Below are 19,107 nucleotides of genomic sequence, written 5' to 3'. Positions count from 1 at the left end.
AAAAAAAAACTTTTTTTTTTTTTTTTGGCCAAAGCTGACAGCAGCACTAATCTGTGGGTATAAACATATACATTTAGAAGGCAATTTGAGAGGCACATCATGTCCCTTTAGAAAAACAACAGCAGTAGCTTCTGTGCTAGGGCCAATGACTTTTATAGTAATGGGCTTTTAACCAGTTTTACAGTGCCAGGAATGAGGTCCCCCTGAGGGACAGGCCTCAAACCCAAGCAGAAGGCAGTTGGTTGCCCCACCGCATTTTATGCCGCTATTGCACCAGTGGGCAATCTTGCCTAGCATGTTGGTAGTTTAACACACGGCAGCTCACAACCATATGTAACTCCTCTTCTAGGGAAGTTGATGCCATCTTTTGGCCTCCACAGATACCAGACACACATTTGGTGCATATACATGCAGGCAAAACACCCATACACCTAAAATATAATAAAATTACAAACAAAAGCAACAAAAGAAAAAGGGTAGAGAGTCTGATGTGAACAATATCCAAGGAGTTCTTAACCTCATCAGTTTAGCAACAAAACAGACTTGAATATGTGGTGGTACAAGGTCCAGAGGACACTAGAATTCTTAGCCAAATTAGAAACAAAGGAAACTAATCAAATGGCAGCTATTTCAAGCGGGCAGTGTTGTGGAATAGCAGTTTGAGATGTGTTACATTTGTTTATGCTGTGGAATATTTGATTAATGATGCAAAGATGTGTTGCAGTCTTATGTTGCATTTGTTTAACTCTGTAAAGCTGTGTTACTTTGCCTGTACAAAACACCTGATAGTCTAATAAAGAGCTGAACAGCCAATGGCTAGGAGGAGAAAGGATAGGTGTGGCTGGCAGGCAGAGAGAATAAATAGGAGAAGAAATCTAGGTTTGAGAGAAGAAGAGATAGGATCTAGAAAAGGTGGAGAGGAGGATGCCAGGGGACAGCCACCCAGCCACCCAGCCAGCCCCAGAGTAAGAAGGGAAGAAAGACATAGAGAGTGAAGAAAGACAAAAAGTCCAGAGGCAAAACATAGAAGAGAAACGGGATAATTTAAGTTAGAAAAGATGTCTAGAAACAAGCCAAGCTAAGGCTGGGCATTCATAAGTAAGAATAAGTCTTCGTGTATTTATTTGGGAGCAGGGAGGAAAGAACACAGACCTGTTATCCAGCAGTATCCGCTTGTATATGTCAATAGCTTCTTGGTAATGGGATCGCATATAGTGGATTGAGGCCAAGCTAAGCTGGTCTTCTTTGATATCCTGAAGATTCTGATGAAAGTTCATCAATTTCTTCTCATCATTAAACTAAATTGTGAGAAAAGACATGCACAGATTCACATTCGTGTAAGAGAGAATCTCATGGGATGGAGGTCTGAACTTCTCTCTGGCCACTGTGTCCCTACTTCCTCCATTTCCTAGGCCCTCATCTCTTTTGTCCCCCTGTAGAGAAAGGATGCAAATCATCTCTGGAGACAGAGCCTTGGCAATGGAAAGGCTGTAAGTTACAGTTATGATTAATTACTTGATATCTCCACTCTACTCATTTCTTCTCCTTCTTATGTTTCTCTGCCTTTCTCTCTTTCTTCTTCTTCTTTTTACATTTCTTTGCCCTCACCCCTTAACAATTCTTTCCCATTCTTTTGTATTTCTTTTTCTTTGGTGAATAGTATGTAATCAAAATTATGTTATCATGTAACTTTGTGAACACAATTTTTAATTTACTGTTCTAGGTGTTTTTTTTTTTAAGATTTATTTATTTATTATGTATACAGTGTTCTGCCTGCATGTATGCCTGCAGGCCAGAAGAAGGCACGAGATCTCATTACAGATGGTTGTGAGCCACCATGTGGTTGCTGGGAATTGAACTCAGGACCTCTGGAAGAGCAGTTGGTGCTCTTAACTGCTGAGCCATCTCTCCAGCTACCCTGTTCTAGGTGTTTTTATCTTCTTTTCAGTTATCATATATGGTTGTTGTTTTAGGCTATCAGAATTCAACTTTTATGCTTATTTTATTAGAAGGTAGATATAAATAACAAAACAACTGCCTTTGTTTATATATGGGATCCAAATGATACATTTGTATGTAACTCTTGATACACAGACTATATTCACTCCTTCCTGGTGCTTCAAATCTTTATTTTCATTTTTTAGAAGATTTATGTTAATCTTATATGTATAGGTGTTTCCCAGCATTTATTTATGTAAGTGTATTTAGTGGCCATGGAGGACAACAGGAGGACATTGGATCCTCTGGAACTAGAATTACAGACTGTGACTGTGAGCTGCCATATAGGTGCTGGGAACCAAACACAGATCCTCTGCCACAAGCACTCTTAACAGCTGCGCCATCTCTCCTGCCTCCTTAAATGTTTCTTTTAAAGGATCTGTTTCAAAAACCAGGGACTAAAAGAGAACCGCCCTCAGTGGGTGTGGTGGTTTGCATGGGAGTAGCCCCCACAGGCTCACATTGAATGCTTAGTCCCTAGTTAGTGAAACTGTTTGGGAAGCATTAGGAGGTGTGGCCTTGTTGAAGTGGGTGTGGCTTTGGAGTGGGTGTGTCGCTAGGGGTGAGCTTTGAGGTTTCACAAACCCAGGCCAGTCTCTCCCTGTGCCTGCTGCCACTGATCAAGATGTAAAGCTGTGCTGTGCCTGCCTACCTTCGCCATGATGATCAGGAACAAACCCACTGAAACCACAGGAAACCCCCAACAAAATGTCTTTTCTAAGCGTCGTCTTGGTCATGGTGTCGCTTCACAGCAACAGATCAGTGACTAAGACAGTGGGGTGCTAAGAAGCAGGGCCCTGACTCTTCTGCAAGGAGATAAATTACAATTGAGGGACTATGTCCCACCCTCTAAAGAAAGATGGCCTTCAGCTCAAGGGATGGCTACCCTCAAGTTGCTACCTAAGCCCTGATCAAAGCATCACCTGAACAATTTCAGAGAAGCATCCAGATGCCCTGGGGTAACTCTTAATGTGACACATGAACATATTAATTTTCTTTCCAATATAAAGACTTTGTTTTCTGCCTTAATCAATAACCCAGAACTCTTTTCTAGACAAATTTGGCTACTAACCAGCGTTAATGGGAATACCCAAAACCAAAGGAATAATTTTGTTAGACCCATGTGGTAATTATCTTACATATAAGAAGACAAAATACGCCAAGTGGTGGTGGCACACGCCTTTAATCCCAGCACTCGGGAGGCAGAGCCAGGCGGATCTCTGTGAGTTCGAGGCCAGCCTGTTCTACAAAGTGAGTTCCAGGACAGGCGCAAAGCCACACAAAGAAACCCTGTCTCGAAAAATCAAAAAAAAAAAAAAAAAAATAACAAGGGAGTACTGTGCCATGAATAAAGTAAAATGATATGTATTTATAACTGAACAGTGTGTCCTCATCTTTCCAAGATTTCAATAGTCAGTGAGAAGTGAGATTTTGCTTTAGGTTTTAATGACTTCTAACTTAATGGTTCTTGGGTATCTCCTTATGGAAGACGGCCCTGCTCTTTTAAGCACTAATTTTAGGATTGAGCATACCAATCTGTTGCATAATGTATTGTCTATGTGGTTTTATGTCCATGTAATGGTTACCACCCCCGAGTCTCCCTGAACGATGATCCTCCAAACCCCCAGCTCAATGTGTCCTAAGCCCAGACAAGCTGAGACTTTTGATCCCTGGGTAGGCAGGGTCTTCATCTTTGTTCTCCTATGAAGAAGTTATGGAAGATGGATATTCAGTCTTCCGAAACCCTTAAAATGAAGGTGTTAGGGCCTAGAGAGATGACTCAGCATAAAGAGCACTTGCTGCTCTAGAGAACCTGGGTTCGGTTCCCAGCACCCACATGGCAGGTTACAACCTTCTGTAACTCCAGTTCCAGGGGATCAGACACTCTCCTCTGGCCTGTGTAGGCACTGTATATACACAGTATACATACATACATGTAGGCAAGATACCCATATACATAAAATTAATTTTTTATATGGGGTTGAAGTCTAGAATAGGGAAATTGAGGTAGGAAAAAAAGATAGGAAATTATGCTGGGCAGTGGTGGCACATGCTATGGTGATATTGTGTTCCCCAATATATTGCACCCTAATAAATTTATCTGGAGTCAAGGAACAGAACAGCCACTAGACAGACATAGAGGCCAGAAAATGGTGGCACACACGCCTTTACTCCTATCACTTGGGAGGCAGAGATCCATCTGGATCTCTGTAAGTTTAAAGCCACACTGGAAACAGCCAGGTGTGGTGACTCATTCCTTTAATCCCAGGAAGTGATGGCAGAAAGCAAAAACCAGGAACTAGGCTGGTTAAGCTTTTAGGATTTCAACAAACAGTTCAGCTGAGATTCATTCTGGATGAGGACTCAGAGGCTTCCAGTCTGAGGAAACAGGATCAGCTGAGGAATTGGCAAGGTGAGGTGGCTGTGGCTTGTTCTGCTTCTCTGATCTTCCAGCATTCACCCCAAAACCTGGCTCCAGGTTTGATTTTATTAATGTGACCGTCTAACAATTCATGATACAACATGCCTTTAATCCCAGCACTTGGGAGGCAGAGCCATGCTGTTCTCTGTGAGTTCGAGGCCAGCCTGGGCTACAGAGTGAGTTCCAGGAAAGGCACAAAGCTACACAGAGAAACCCCCTGTCTCGAAACACCCCCCCACCAAAATAGAGAATTATGATGAAATGGAGAGAAAAGAGGATTTTTCTCCTCCAGTCTAACCTGCTTTTACTGCTGAGAAAGGCAAGAGACTTCTGACTTTACTGAGGAGGGCCTAATGGTTGAAAGAGGCAATGAACAGTGCTCACACAGGGACAGACAATGCTTTAGTCAAGGATTTCCAGTACACCAATTAGGCTGTGCTTACTTGGGGCTAAAATGATGTAAGACCTATGTTCCTAACACTCTCCTCACCTAGACCTAAGTGATGCCCTTCAGAAAACCTTACAACATTTACTGATAAAAAAAATCTCTACCTTTTAACCTTGTTAACAAATTATACTGATTGGGCTAAGTCAAAAGAAGAGGGAGTCTTCTTATCAAACTTTAGACACACAGCCAAACTGTGAAGTCACTCTGTGTCTGTCTCTTGAGAAGACCACATTTGTGTTATAGGATGTGGGCTGTGGGCTCTGTGCTTATGTTCTCTCTCTCTCTCTCTCTCTCTCTCTCTCTCTCTCTCTCTCTCTCTCTCTCTCTCTCTCTCTCTCTCTCTCTCTCTCTCTCTCTCTCTCTCTCACACACACACACACACACACACACACACACACACACACACACACACCCCTTTGTTTCTGCAGTTAATAAGTCCAATTGGCCAGGCAGTGGTGGCACACACCTTTAATCTCAACACTCAGGAGGCAAAGGAAGGTGGATCTCTGTAAGTTCAAGGCCAGCTTGGTCTACAAATCAAGTTCTAGGACAGCCAGGGCCACACAGAAGACCTGTCTCAAGAAAAAAAAAAATTATATATATATATATAAATATATATATATATATATAAATTCTGAAATTGATTTGCAGTTTGATCACTGATACACTACAGATGTATGTTGTATGCATGTACATTTGTACACATGTGTGCTTATGTAATACTGGAAAACAAAGTCTGGGCTTCATGCATGCCAGACAAATGCTCTATCACTGAGTGTATCCTTAGCACCTGGTACGGACTTACATACAACCTTTGAGAGTTATTTTTTTCTTGAGCCCTCGTTGGCCTAGCAGTCACACTGTAGACCACACTGGCCTCAAGCTTGTGCCCATCCTCCTCTCCCTGCTTTCCAGGGGAATGGGCCTGTGCTGCCACGGCTGAGTTGCTGAAGCCTGAATGTGAGAGGCAGATAGATCCAACTAAGTTCCAGAGTCTAGCCTGCAAAGCTTCCACTGGTGCTCACTTCTTCTCACTCAAACGCACTCTGTCTAATTCAGAATAAATGTAAGAAAATCTGTTTCAAAAGTTAATATTTCTTTTCTTTTCTTTCCTTTTTTTTTTTTTTTTTTGAGGGGGGATGTTCTAGAAAGGATCGCTCTATATAGCCCTAGCTGTCCTGGAACTTGCTCTGTAGACCAGGCTAGCCTCGAACTTAAGAGATCCGCCTGCCTCTGCTTCCCAGGTGCTGAGATTAAAGGCCACCACCAACCGGAAGGTTACCATTTCTTTAGGCCTGAAAATGGGAAAATGTCCAAATACACAACACAGGGAAATGAAAGGGCGACTTGTGGGACGTCTGTCTATTAGAAGGAAGAACGATGACAGCTAGTGAAGATCTCAGTCAAAATTTTGCAAACTGCACCAGGCTAAAACCACTGAGACGGCTATCTTAGCTTCAGTCAGCACGCTACACGAGGAAACATTCAGAGTTTCAAGAGAGCCTAGGGATCAAAGTGTGGATATGGCACACCCTATTTTGAAATTGAAAAAAAAAAAGAAAGAAAGAAAATTGGGAAACTATTTTAGAAAGACTTCACAGCCCAAGAGCTACCTACCATTAGCGCTTCTGTAGACTATCTTGTGATATGAAAAAAAGTTGTACTTTTGAGTGCAAAATATGGACTTAAAACAGTACACATACATAAATTGCGATCCAAATTTGATAAAATAATCCACATTTTCAAAACAATATGGGGCAAAGGGTATAGCTCAGAGGTAGAGTATATGCTTAACATGCATGATGCCTTCAGTCTGAGTCCCCAGCACTGAAGAAGGGGGGACAAAGGGTGGGAGAAGGTGGGAGGGAGAGCAAGTGAAAAAGATGAATTTTTAAGACTCGACGAGAGGGGCTGGAGAGATGGCTCCCTGGTTAGGAGCACTGGCTGCTCCTTCAGAAGACCTGGGTTTGATTCCCAGTACCCACATGGTGGCTCAGCACCTTTTGTAACTCCCAGTTCCAGACACCTTCTTCTGGCCTCCTCAGGCACTAGATGGTGCACAGATGTACATGCAGGCATAACACCCATACACATAGAATTAAGTATTAATAATAATAATAATCGAAAAAATTAAAGTCTAGAAGAGAGCAAAATACAAGAAATGTTGATTATTGTGTGTAAGTGTGTCTTCTTAAAAACTATTTAAGAGAATTAGAATAAACAAATCTTATTTTTGTAATCATAACAAAACACAATAAAATATTTCTTGAAATCAAAGACTCCCATTTCTAATAAGAGTAGACCTGCTGGGAGCCTAGTCCTCTCATCAAGAACAACTAAAAGTTTGAAAGCTACTAGAAATCTGTGTGGTGACATCAAAGGTACCAACTCAGTGAAGATCTGTGATGCCAAGATCCCAAAGAGATGGAAAGAATGGGGCCATGAGGTGGGTGTCCAGCAACACTTACCTTTTGAGGACTCTGGTCAGTTTTTAGTCTCCAAAAGCTAAGTACAGCTTGTGGGAGCTGTATGGGCTTGATGGGTAAACATTAGAGGCGGTCAGTGAGGAGCCCTGGAGGGACAACCCAGCCAGGGAGGCAAAGCGAGAAGCCACCAGCTCTCAGAACAGCTGGGGACCAGCCTTGAATGGCTGATATCGTCATCGGCAGGAGCCAGACCATTTGTTCCTGTCGCATGTGCCTGCCAGACACACAAGTAAATCCTCTGTGGAAGATGACAAACTATCTAGAAACCCTGTCTCAAAAACCATTAACAAACAGGGGTGGGAGAGATGGCTCAGAGGTTAAGAGCACTGCTTACTCTTCCAAAGGTCCTGAGTTCAATTCCCAGCAACCACATGGTGGCTCACAACCATCTGTAATGAGATCTGGCGCCCTCTTCTGGTCTGCAGGGATATGTGCAGACAGAACACTGTATACATAATAAATAAATAAATCCTTAAAAAAAACCATAAACAAACAAACAAAAGAAAATAGAAGCATTTACCTGTGACACAATTAAAGAAAACTAACTATGTAGACACATATTATTGAGGTCCTACAAGGAATGAACAACAACAAAGCAAAAAAAGAAAACCCTCAACAACCAAGAGAACTTCAATAATGTAAATGACCTATGCTATTGTAACCTCTAAAGTACCATAAAAAGGATGCACAACAGCAAGCTAACAGAGGACAAATATGGAATTTTAAAAATCAGTGCAAAAAGAACACCAGAAAGGAGAGAAGATGGAATCCTGGTTATTTGGGACAAATGGAAACAAGCGGTCAGACCTCTGGGCCTGGGTGTGGTGGTGATGCCTTTAACCCCAGCAGCCGAGCAGCTAAGGCAGGAAGTCTACGTGTTTGAGGTCATCTTGGGCTTTGCAGAAAGTTTTAGACCAGCCTGTACAACACAGCAAGGTTATGTCTCAAAAAGCCAGAGGCTCTGGATGTAGCTCAATGGTGGAGCGCTTGCCTAACAAGCACAAGACCCTGGATTTAGTTCTTTTTTTTTGTTTTGTTTGTTTTGTTTTTGTTTTTCTAGTCAGGGTTTTGCTGTGTAGCCCTGGCTATCCTGGAACAGATCAGGCAGCCTCAAACTTGGAGAGATCCATCTGCCTCTGCCTCCCAAGTGCTGGAATTAAAGGAGTTTGCCACCACCGCCAGGCCCTGGGTTTAATTCTTTTTTTTTCCTGGCTCTCCCCCTGGGTTTAATTCTTAACACTGTAAAATAATAACAAAAATAATATTTTGGAAAATTTAAATGCATCAAATATATTTTCATATGCTACTTGTTTGTGACTTGATAAACTTTCTCTAAAACAATTTAGTAACATTAACAGAAATGTCTAGTTGAACACTTTCCATCACTGTTGGTGAAGGAAAGGAAGAGGAAAATGTTTTAAAGGGAGCAATGCAGAATGAGAGCACAGTACCTTGTGAGCCAGATGGAACAGCAGGCGGTTCTGGAGCCGGCTTTTGGGAGCTGGAAGAGAAAGAAGCGCAGTGCTTGGTAAGGAATTCAACAGTTGCTCTGGAAAGATGGCTCCGAGGGTAAGAGCACCTGCTGCTCCTGCAGAGGACTCAGGCACAGTTCTAGCACTCACAAGCTTACAACTGTTCATAACTCCTGTTCCAGGAGATCTGGTGCCCTCTTCTGGCCTCCAAGAGCACATGCAGGCAAAGCACTCACATACATATGATGAAAAATAAATCTTGGGAAGAAAATTCAATGGTCTATGAAAGTTAGTCCCTTGCTGGAATGGGACTCAGGTGGGTCTCCCCAGATCCTTATCTAGCTGTATGTGACTGCTAGAATAAACACTCTGTCCCACCTGCAGGAGCAGCAGCCACAGGAGAGCCAGAGGAGGGCTGTTCTAAGATTCTGCTCTCCACCACTTCTACCCGACACTGCTGTGGTGTCCCAGAGTACAACGCTACACACCTACACACACACACACACACACACACACACACACACACACACACACACACACACACACACACACACACACACACACACAGTGTAGCCCACCTCTGTGCTGTTCACACACTGAACCAAACACGGGGATGTCACCTCAGAGTACACACGGAGCCACCCACATTTTGCCAGCATTCTTTCTCAGTTCCTACTGAAATCTCCTTTCCCAGAATTACACTGTTGCATTTTCCTAAATAGCAGTCCACTCTATTCCAGGGATCTTCTACCACAGTTAAGGGCCACCCTTAAACAGGCATCCAAGGGAAAGGCTAACACCTTTCAAGATCCAGTCAGTTTTCAAATTCCGGACAACCAATTCTATATCTCTTTTATAGACCAAAATCATACTTCAATGCATGAAAAATAAAAATGTGTGTTGTATGTATGTATGTATGTATGTATAGAAATGAAGCAAACTCTTAGAAACATGAGACAGTTAGGACCCTAAAAGACATGATTACATTTGGAATAATTACACTGGCGTATATGAAAAAATGGGGTTCAAATTAAGAATGGTTCAAGTTCCCCATTTTTTAAAATGGGGTAAGTTTTATACATATAAATATGAATTCTACCCAAAATCCATTTTCCCTAACAATTATTTTGGTGGAGGTGGGGGGACCAAGGTCTCTCTGTGTATCCCTGGCTGCCCTTGAACTCAGAGATCTTCTGGCCTCTGGCTCCCAAGTGCTGGGACTAAAGGTGTGCACCACACCCAGCCTCCTAACAACATCTTCATCAATATTCCCTTGTCGGACTTTCTCTCCATTTCCTTAAATTCCATTTGATGTGTGTTCTAATTATCCTTCACCTTTTCTTCCACGTTTCTCCCCCTTACTTGCAAGTCTGAATACAAAGGGAAGCCTGCTGGACTCTTAGGTGGGGATCTGTAGGCTGGCTTCTCTCTCGGGCTCTCATTGTGAGCAATAAGCCCCACAGCAGAGCGGCTGGAGCAAAGGCACCTAAACACCACCCTCCCCTGATGTCCACCCCTGGGCCTTTTAAAGACCCCGTGTCCACTTTCTTCTCTCATCTTTCTGTTTCTGGGCTCTGCCTTCTTGAGTTGGGCGTGGGCACACTAGGGTGAGGATGGGGTAATTAACTCTCTTTAAAGACAGAAGTGATCAAATCTGCCAGGCGGTGGCGCAGGCCTTTGATCCCAGCACTTGAGAGGCAGAGGCAGTCGGATCTCTGTGAGCTCAAGGCCAGCCTGGTCTACAGAGAGAGTTCCATGACAGCCAGGGCTACATAGAGAAATCCTGTCTTGAAAAAAACAAGAAAGAAAGAATTGATGAAATCCAGTACTTTAGTTGTTCTGAAGAGCACAGTTCCTTTTTAGCTCTCATAGCCATTGTTGGGGTTGAGGGTTAGCTCTGTGGTGGAGCACTTGTCCAACAAGCATTGGGCCCTGGACTAAGCCTCCAGCACCCAGAAAAAAGAAAAAAAGCAAAACAGAGACTGTCAGCCTGGAATTAAAAATAAAACAAGCCGGGCGGTGGTGGCGCACGCCTTTAATCCCAGCACTCGGGAGGCAGAGCCAGGCGGATCTCTGTGAGTTCGAGGCCAGCCTGGGCTACCACGTGAGTCCCAGGAAAGGCGCAAAGTTACACAGAGAAACCCTGTCTCGAAAAACCAAAAAAAAAAAAAAAAAATAAAACAAAGCTTCAACTACAAGTTGAAATATCTCTAAGACACGCACTTTGGAAGCACAGAATAAATGCTGGTACAAAGCAAACACTGATTATAACAGAGTAGGGTAACAATGGACAGAGACGTTACGCCAAAAACGATATGTAAAACGCCCACTTTACCTTTAAACCCAGCAGTTTCTGCTTGTTTATACATCCCAAGAAAGAAGTAGGTGCAGGCCAAGTTGACCCACACTTCTGGGTTGCAATTTTCCTCCTTCGTGGCGTTTTCATATTCCTGAAACAGACAATCATTGAGAGCCTCGCTTGACAGTAAGGCGACTGCCCATTTTCTACAATGGAAGAGGACTTCTCACTGCCAGCAGCTTAGCTTACCCTCGGAGATTCTACATCTGCTCCGTCCTTCTCTGCCAGAAGAGCGGAGGCTCACATGGGATTCCACCCAGACAGGGCTCTTGTACACAGAATTACACTTTGGTTCCCTCTCATTTTTAATGTGTCTAGAAACCTTCAGAAATTAAAATAACTGAAATAGTTTTTGCTAACTTAGACATACAGATGGGTCTTCTGGAGAGAATGCTAAGAGCATTAGCTGTTCTTGCAGAGGACCCAGGTTCGATTCCCAGCACCCACATGATAGCTTACAATCATCTATGACTCCAGTTCCAGGAGATCCAATGTCTTCTGGTCTCCGCAGGTTCCAGGCATGCACCCGGTTCACATACACACATGCAGGTAAACACTCATACCCATAAAATAAAAAACATTCTTTTTTTTTTTTTGAAAATTAAGTCATTTTTTTTTTTAAGGTTTATTTCTTTATTATATATGCCGTGAGTGTTCAGCCTGCAGGCCAGTAGAGGGCACCAGATCTCATTATAGATGGTTGTGAGCCACCATGTGGTTGCTGGGAATTGAACTCAGGACCTCTGGAAGAACAGCCAGTGCTCTTAACCTCTGAGCCATCTCTCCAGCCCATAAAAAACATTCTTAAAGAAATATGAAATGCAGTGGTATAGCTCAATGGCAAAATGCTCACCTGGCATGTGCAAAGTCTCTGGTGCACATGTAAACGTGAAGGGCAAGTAGGATGCAGACTCACAAGACCAGATATGGAGAGTCTTTCTCCTTTTATAAAGGTATTTTTGGGCCGGGGAGGTGGTGCACATGCCTTTAATTCCAGCAGTCAAGAGGCAAAGGCAGGCGGATCTCTGTGAGTTTGAGGCCAGCCTGGTCTACAGAGCGAGATCTAGGACAGGCTCCAAAGCTACACAGAGAAACCCTGTCTCAGGGGGAAAAAAGTTATTTTTTGGATTTTATTTAAAACTATCATAATAACTTCTATTGTTGTAGAATATTATTTGAAGGTGTGTTACTTTTGTTTATGTTACATTTGTTTAACTCTGTGAGCCTGTGTTACTTTGCCTGTGTAAAACACCTGATGGTCTAATAAAGAATTGAACGGCCAATAGCAAGGCAGGAGAGAAAGACAGGCAGGGCTGGCAGGCAGAGAGAATATGTAGGAGAAATCTGGGAGGAGGAGGAAAAGGGAGTAGGCAGAGAAGGAGGAGGTCACCAGGGGCCAGCCACCCAGCTATCCAGCAAACCGTGACTAAGAGTAAGATTTACAGAAGTAAGAGAACGGGAAAAGTCCTGAGGCAAAAAGTAAACATGATGATTTAAGTTAAGGAAAGCTGGCAAAAAAATAAACAAAACTAAGGCCAGGCATTCATAATTAAGAATAAGCTTCCGTATTTATTTGGGAGCTGGGTGGAGGGCCCCCCAAAGAGTAAAAAAAAAAAATGACAACATTCTATTATACAAAAATAATACTAACAAATGTATTAAATACTCAGACATTATATTGGAATGCTACACATGCTCTTGTCTTGTGGGTTTTTTTTTTTTTGCTTTTTCGAGACAGGGTTTCTCTGTGTAGCTTTGCGCCTCTCCTGGAACTCGCTTGGTAGCCCAGGCTGGCCTCGAACTCACAGAGATCCGCCTGGCTCTGCCTCCCGAGTGCTGGGATTAAAGGCGTGCGCCACCACCGCCCGGCTTGTCTTGTGGGTTTTATACAAGTATTTTAGTTTATATATTATATAGCAAGGCAGGAAGTTGAGCAGAATATTTATCTCATTATTTTTTTAAACTAAGTTACAAGCTAGCAGGTTTCCCCAAAGCCTTTTCATTGTCTCCTCCACCTCTTTCTCTAGTCTATCTTCTGACTTACAGACTGCACACCCCTCTAAACACTCCCACCTCACACATATTTCCTCTTCCACTTTGATGTTGAAGTAGAATAAGGCAGAAAAGACCAGTTACATTATTTATTTAGTGATTTACTTACAGCGCTGCTAGTCCTGCCCGTCTGCCAAGCTTGACTTCACTTGCACAGCTGAAATAATGGGCTATTGCCCTTAACAACCCGCGGACTGCACCGCCCTGCAGTGTCTGTAAAATCTCGCTCGCTTGCCTGCACCCTCGTAGTTTTAGAGTATAAAATGAGAACACAAACTGGACCTGGGAGGGAAGCCTTTCAGAAGCTTCCTGGCTGCAGCCCGCCAGTGACATCTCCTCTCGTTCGCCCTCGTTGGTGGCAGAGTGCTTATTCCAGAGAGAGTCCCACAACAATATCACATGTGTTCTGTTACCACCCCCACCCCGCTCTGAATCAGTACCTTAAGAAGGGCCAGTGGGGCCTTCATTAAAAGACGTAGGATTGGGGAAGGCAGACAGGGTACTTTCTTTCTTTCCATCTGCCTCATTTCCTTCTGCTGTTACTATGAGCATGTACCATATAATGTCATTTTTTCCCACTAACCTCCAAAGCTCTCTTGTAGTCTCCCAGGTGAAAAGCACAGTATCCAATCCACAAATTAGTGTCGTCTTCTTGCTCCCCAACATGGCGTTTGAACTTCACATTAAAATGTCATGAAAAAAAAGATTTTAATAGTAAATGCTTTGGATTTTTTTAAGGTATGCTGAGTGACTGATAAACAATCAAAATGCTAAATAATAGAAGCCGGATAATATGCGGTTCGATGACGCCTCCGCAGACAGGAATCCTCACAGTCACAGTTGTCACAGAAGTCTTTTTTTTTGTTTTGTTTTGTTTTGTTTTCAAAATGCTGGATTTGTTTTTTTGTGTTTGCTAGCACCTTATTCCAGAAAGTATGTGAATTATCTAATAATTCTGGGTGATGTTCAAGAGTTATGTAAAACATTTGAAAGCAGCCAGGTGGGGGCGCACGCCTTTGATCCTAGTGCTCAGGAGGCAGAGAAAGGCGGATCTCTGTGAGTTTGAGGACAGCCTGGCCACAGAGTGAGTTACAGAGCTACAGAGAAGACAGCCAGGGCTACCAGAGGGACCTTGTCTCAAAACAACAACAACAAAACATTTAAAGCCAAATACCTGAAGGTTAAAGGTCAAGCAATGGTTCTAAGATCGCACGGCCAGCCCCTGTCCCTATGGAAACGGGGATGTAAATGCATGTCTGCCTCCAAAGCCCAGGTTCCCACCACTGACTTTTGCTGCATTCCATATCACACTTCCATCTTCTCCTGTTAGCACACATGTATATTTATTAATACTGAAGGGCTTAAAATCTCCCACCTTCACAACAAAATTTAGGTCCCAGTTCTCTGAGAAGGACAAACGGGTGTCTTTTCCATCAAAGGGCTATTTATCTACGAGGCCCTTTCATTCAGGGTCGAGGGAGAGAATGAACACAGAGGGTCTAAGTCAGCCTCACAGTATCTCAAGGACAAACCCAGCAGCCCCTTCTGAGTCACGTCCAAGGTTGTGCAGATGTGTCCAAAAACCTTAAAACTAAACCTTAGCCAATTAGACATATACTAACCAATTAGGTAACTGACCCTGAACCCCCCCTTAACTGTGCTGCAAGGAGCCTGCACGCCCCTCTCGGGGTCGTCACCATTCTGGACAGGTGAACAACCCCCCATGCATGTGGTATAATAAACGCTCTTGGTTCTTGCACACGATTTGAGTCTGGAGTCTCCCTTCAGTGTTTCCTCAGACCCTACTCTAGCTCATAGCCCTTCTCTGGAGACAAGCCATGAAATCATTCTATTACCCCATCAGGCTAACTGACAGACCAGATGAGTTAAAGGTGTACAGACCCTAGCTAGCCTTGTTTGTGTCCACTACAAAAATGTAAGAATTCGCTGGGCGGTGGTGGTGCATGCCTTTAATCCCAGCAGGCAGAGGCAGGTGGATCTTTGTGAGTTCGAGGCCAGCCTGGTCTACAGAGCGAGATCCAGGAAAAGGTGCAAAGCTACACAGAGAAACCCTGTCTCAAAAAAAAAAAAAACAAACAAAAAAAAAGGTAAGAATTCTTCACCTAACAAAACAGAAGTTTTACTTCAGAGGAAAGGACTGAGAAGATTTTCAAGTACCACGAGTCCTAGCTTCATCCCCGTTGCTGTGATAAAGACCCTGAGCAAAACAACTTAGGGAGCTGGCCATGGTGGTACATGCTTAGCTGGGTGTGGTGGCACACGTCCTTAATCCCAGCACTTAGGAGGCAGAGGCAGGTGCAACTCTATGAGTTCAAGACCAGCCTGTTCTACCGTTTAAGGCCATCCTGGTCCATATAGAGACTTTGTCCCAAAAAAACAACCCAAAATACAGTGCTGCTTTGGTCGTAAAGCAAATGCCTTAGACAGAGGTAATGCTATACAGAACTGCAAGCAGGCCTGACTTCAAATGTCTGCCCTGACTTCCCTCAGTATGGACTGTCACCTAGAATTACAAGCCAAAAAAAATCCCTCCTCCCCTAAGCTTTTGGTTTGTATTGTTTGGGTTTTGCTTTGTTTTCATCTTTAATCAGTCCGGTGTTTTTATTTTTAATTATGTGTAATATGCATTTGCTGCTCTTCTAGAGGACCCGAGTTCAGTTCCCAGCATCCTCATAAGAGTTCACAACTTTCTGTAACTCTAGCTCCAGGGGATCCAGTTCTTCTGGCCTCTGTGGGCACCTGCACTCGGGTGCACAAACTGACATGCAAAGCCAGGCCGTGGTGGTGCACGCCTTTAATCCCAGCACTTGGGAGGCAGAGCCAGGTGGATCTCTGTGAGTTCAAGGCCAGCCTGGTCTACAGAGTGAGTTCCAGGAAAGGCTCCAAAGCTACACAGAGAAACCTTGTCTCAAAAAACAAAAAACCCGAGAGACACTGCCAGCTGCCACGATGACAAACAGCATGTGAAGATGCCGGTAAGCCATAAGCCACATGGCAAGAAAGCCAGAGGCTAAGGATTTGTTCCAGATTAAGATACATCAGGTTTGACCAGCCAAGACCCCCTGAAAGGTCTCCGATGACACCATGGCCCAGATGATCCAACATCCAGAACGGTTTGAAGGCAACTGGCTCAGACAATACAGCCTCATGGACTATTCCATAATCCTAAAATTTTCTTTGTGTCACCATACAGCGCCCCCCTCCAGCAGGAAGTAGTAAGAGAAGCTACGCCCAAACTCCCAAATTATATGTAATTTTACTTTGTTAAGGTTAAAACCTTCCTTTTTGAAAAAAAAAAACGAAAAGGGGAAGTGCTGTGGGATGTTCTGTATGGCAAATGTGTTGCTCTGATTGGTTAGTAAATAAAACATTGATTGGCCAGTAGTCAGGCAGGAGGAAGTATAGGTGGGACAAGGAGGAGAATAAAGCTGGGAAGTAGAAGGCTGAGTCAGAGACACTGCCAGCCGCCATGATGACAAATAGCATGTGAAGATGCCGGTAAGCCACGAGCCATGTGGCAAGGTATAGATTTATAGAAATGGATAAATTTAAGCTGTAAGAACAGTTAGCAAGAATCCTGGTACAGCCATACAGTTTGTAAGCAAAAAAAAAACAAAACAAAACAAAAAACAAAAAAAAACTGACATGCAGACACAAACAACTACACATCATTTTTTAAATTCTTTTAAAAAAAATAGACACGTAGGGAGTAGGTGGTACACACCTTTAATTTCACCATTTGGGAGGCAGAGGCAGGTGGATCTCTGAGTTTGAGGCCAGCCTGGTCTACAGAGTGAGTTTCAGGACAGCCAAGGCTGTGACACAGAGAAACCCTGTCTCGAAAAACAAAAGCAAGCAAACAAACAAAAGGTGAGATCTACAAGCTGGGGCTGGGCTGGGGTGCAGACCTGTGGCAGAATGCTTGGTTGAGGCCCTGAGCTTGATCCCCAGCACTGGCTCCATAAAAAGATGACACTGGCATGCAGAATTGAAATGTTCTATGGGTTTACAATATTTTTAAAATAAACATGGAATAATCAATCTTTTAAGCAAAATATCATGATAGGAAGAAGTTATAAATCACTTAGGAATCACGGTAAACAATATGTGAATTGACACTGTATTATGTGTAATGCTATATTTTTAGGTTAGATTCACCATCTGTGGGACTAGGGAAAAAATTAGTTTTAAGTGTATGAGTGTTTTGTCTTCATCTGTTTCTATGCCCCGTATGTGTTCCTGGTGCTGAAGGAGGTCAGAAGGCCTTGGATCCCCTGACGTTGGAGTTACTAAGAGTTGTGAGCAGACATATGGGTGCTGGGAATCAAGGTCCTCTGGAAGAGCAGCCACTGGTCTTAACTGTCAAGCCATCTCTCTAGTCCAAATTTTTTTTTTATATCTTATCAGGCTTATAGTTAACTTGGAATCTGGAATATGTGTCTGGCTATATTTGCTTGGATTCCTCAGAATGTACCCACCTCTTCCAATAGCATCATAACCAGCATTCACCCCGACATTCATCAGACTTGAAAGCAAACCTTCTTTGGACATTACCTCCAATAGGGTGATGGCGCCAGTGAAATCTCTTTGCGAAAGTAGGTCCTCTAGTTTTGGAATCTTCCTCCCTTTCTTCTTTCTTTTGTCAGTGTGTGGTGATTCCCCGCCCACAGCGGGTTTGGCCCTTGAAAGCATCTGTAAAACAAACAGCAAAGACAGTTCAACTCAAAAGTCTTTTTTTTATTGTTGTTGTTTTTCAAGACAGGGTTTCTCTGTCAAAAGTCATTTTTAAACTCAGAGTAACAGTTCTGTGATTTACAAGTCAAATCCTTACCAACAAACACTAGTAAATCGATTCTTTTGTTTGTTTATTTTTGTCTTTTCAAGATAAGGTTTCTCTATGTAACAGTCCTACTGTCCTAGAACTCACTTTGTAGACCAGGCTAGCCTGGAACTCACCGAGATCCACCTGCCTCTACTTCCCGAGTGCTGGTATTAAGGGAATGCGCTACCACCGCCCGGCCTATTCAGATTCTTTTTTTTAACACGCATTTTATTGAAAGTGCCATCACCTTCCCACTGAAGGGGAACCAAATAGCTACTTCCAACTACTTTATCCACAAGAGACGAACAATTCACGCAGCTTCTACCATTTCGGTCTTCCCTGGCTCTTTTTCCAGTCCACAAGCAGATCTGGTGTCGGGAAATGGAGAAGCAGGAGGGAAGACAGCATCAAGGTGATTTTCTTTGCATCCCTCGCTATTCCCGGTGGAAACACTGGAGGGATAAAAGGATCGCCCTCTGGAGACACACCTAGATTCTATCCAATAGTGTGTTGGGAGTTATAAGCCCGAGTAAAAACCTATTCGAAGTCCCCCCCCCCCCGCCCCCGTTCCCCTTACTATTCAGAGCTACTAACCATCTTGGCGTCGGTCTTGTGAGCCCCTGCCACAGATACTTAGCAAAGGCTGGATGCCTCGGCGACTTGCCACATCTACACAGCCAGCTCCGTTTCCACGGCAACGCCGCCAGGAGGCTGGTCCTTTGATGACAAGAGCTCGCCCGAGAATCAGTGCCCGCAGCTTCTTGGTTCCATGCGTTTCCGCGGCTGGAAGAGAAGACGTTCCTATCAAGGGAGCAGATCCTTGTCTGTGCTGAGGACGAAAATGTGCTTGTGTCTCTGCTTAGGAATGTAGTTTAGGAGAAGGCGACTTGGAATTACTATTGCAATTAGGAAGTGTATTTCAGATGCAAGTTTCTTGGGAAGGTAATTTTCAAGGACCACTTCCGTTTGGTCTAGGTTGAATTCCAACAGCAGCCCGCTGTCTGGCATGTTGTCTCTGTTCTCCCCT

General features: G+C 43.6%; 1 protein-coding gene across 3 annotated transcripts in view; it reads right to left on the bottom strand.

Annotated features, from left to right (window-relative positions):
- The window catches only part of Ttc26 (tetratricopeptide repeat domain 26), a 52,748-nt gene extending 33,941 nt beyond the window's left edge, over nt 1-18,807 (bottom strand). The window contains exons 1-6 of one of the 3 annotated variants that reach the window (XM_052720896.1): nt 18,675-18,807; nt 17,813-17,950; nt 13,821-13,913; nt 11,162-11,276; nt 8,806-8,855; nt 1,153-1,298 (exon numbers count right to left, since the gene is read on the bottom strand). In XM_052720896.1, coding sequence (XP_052576856.1) covers nt 1,153-1,298; nt 8,806-8,855; nt 11,162-11,276; nt 13,821-13,913; nt 17,813-17,950; nt 18,675-18,677 — 545 coding nt within the window. In that variant the 5' untranslated portion in view covers nt 18,678-18,807. Of the gene's footprint in view, nt 1-1,152; nt 1,299-8,805; nt 8,856-11,161; nt 11,277-13,820; nt 13,914-17,812; nt 17,951-18,405; nt 18,514-18,674 lie in introns of those variants that run through there. The other 2 variants (XM_052720897.1, XM_052720898.1) reach the window with 2 other exon arrangements.
- Between the last annotated feature and the right edge of the window lie 300 nt (nt 18,808-19,107).

This window comes from Peromyscus californicus, unplaced genomic scaffold (assembly GCF_007827085.1).
Source record: "Peromyscus californicus insignis strain IS unplaced genomic scaffold, ASM782708v3 Scaffold_6__1_contigs__length_162567912, whole genome shotgun sequence".
Classification (NCBI taxonomy): Eukaryota; Metazoa; Chordata; class Mammalia; order Rodentia; family Cricetidae; genus Peromyscus; species Peromyscus californicus.
The sequence above is the reverse complement of the archived record's forward strand: the minus strand, read 5'-3'. Positions and strand labels throughout refer to the sequence as shown.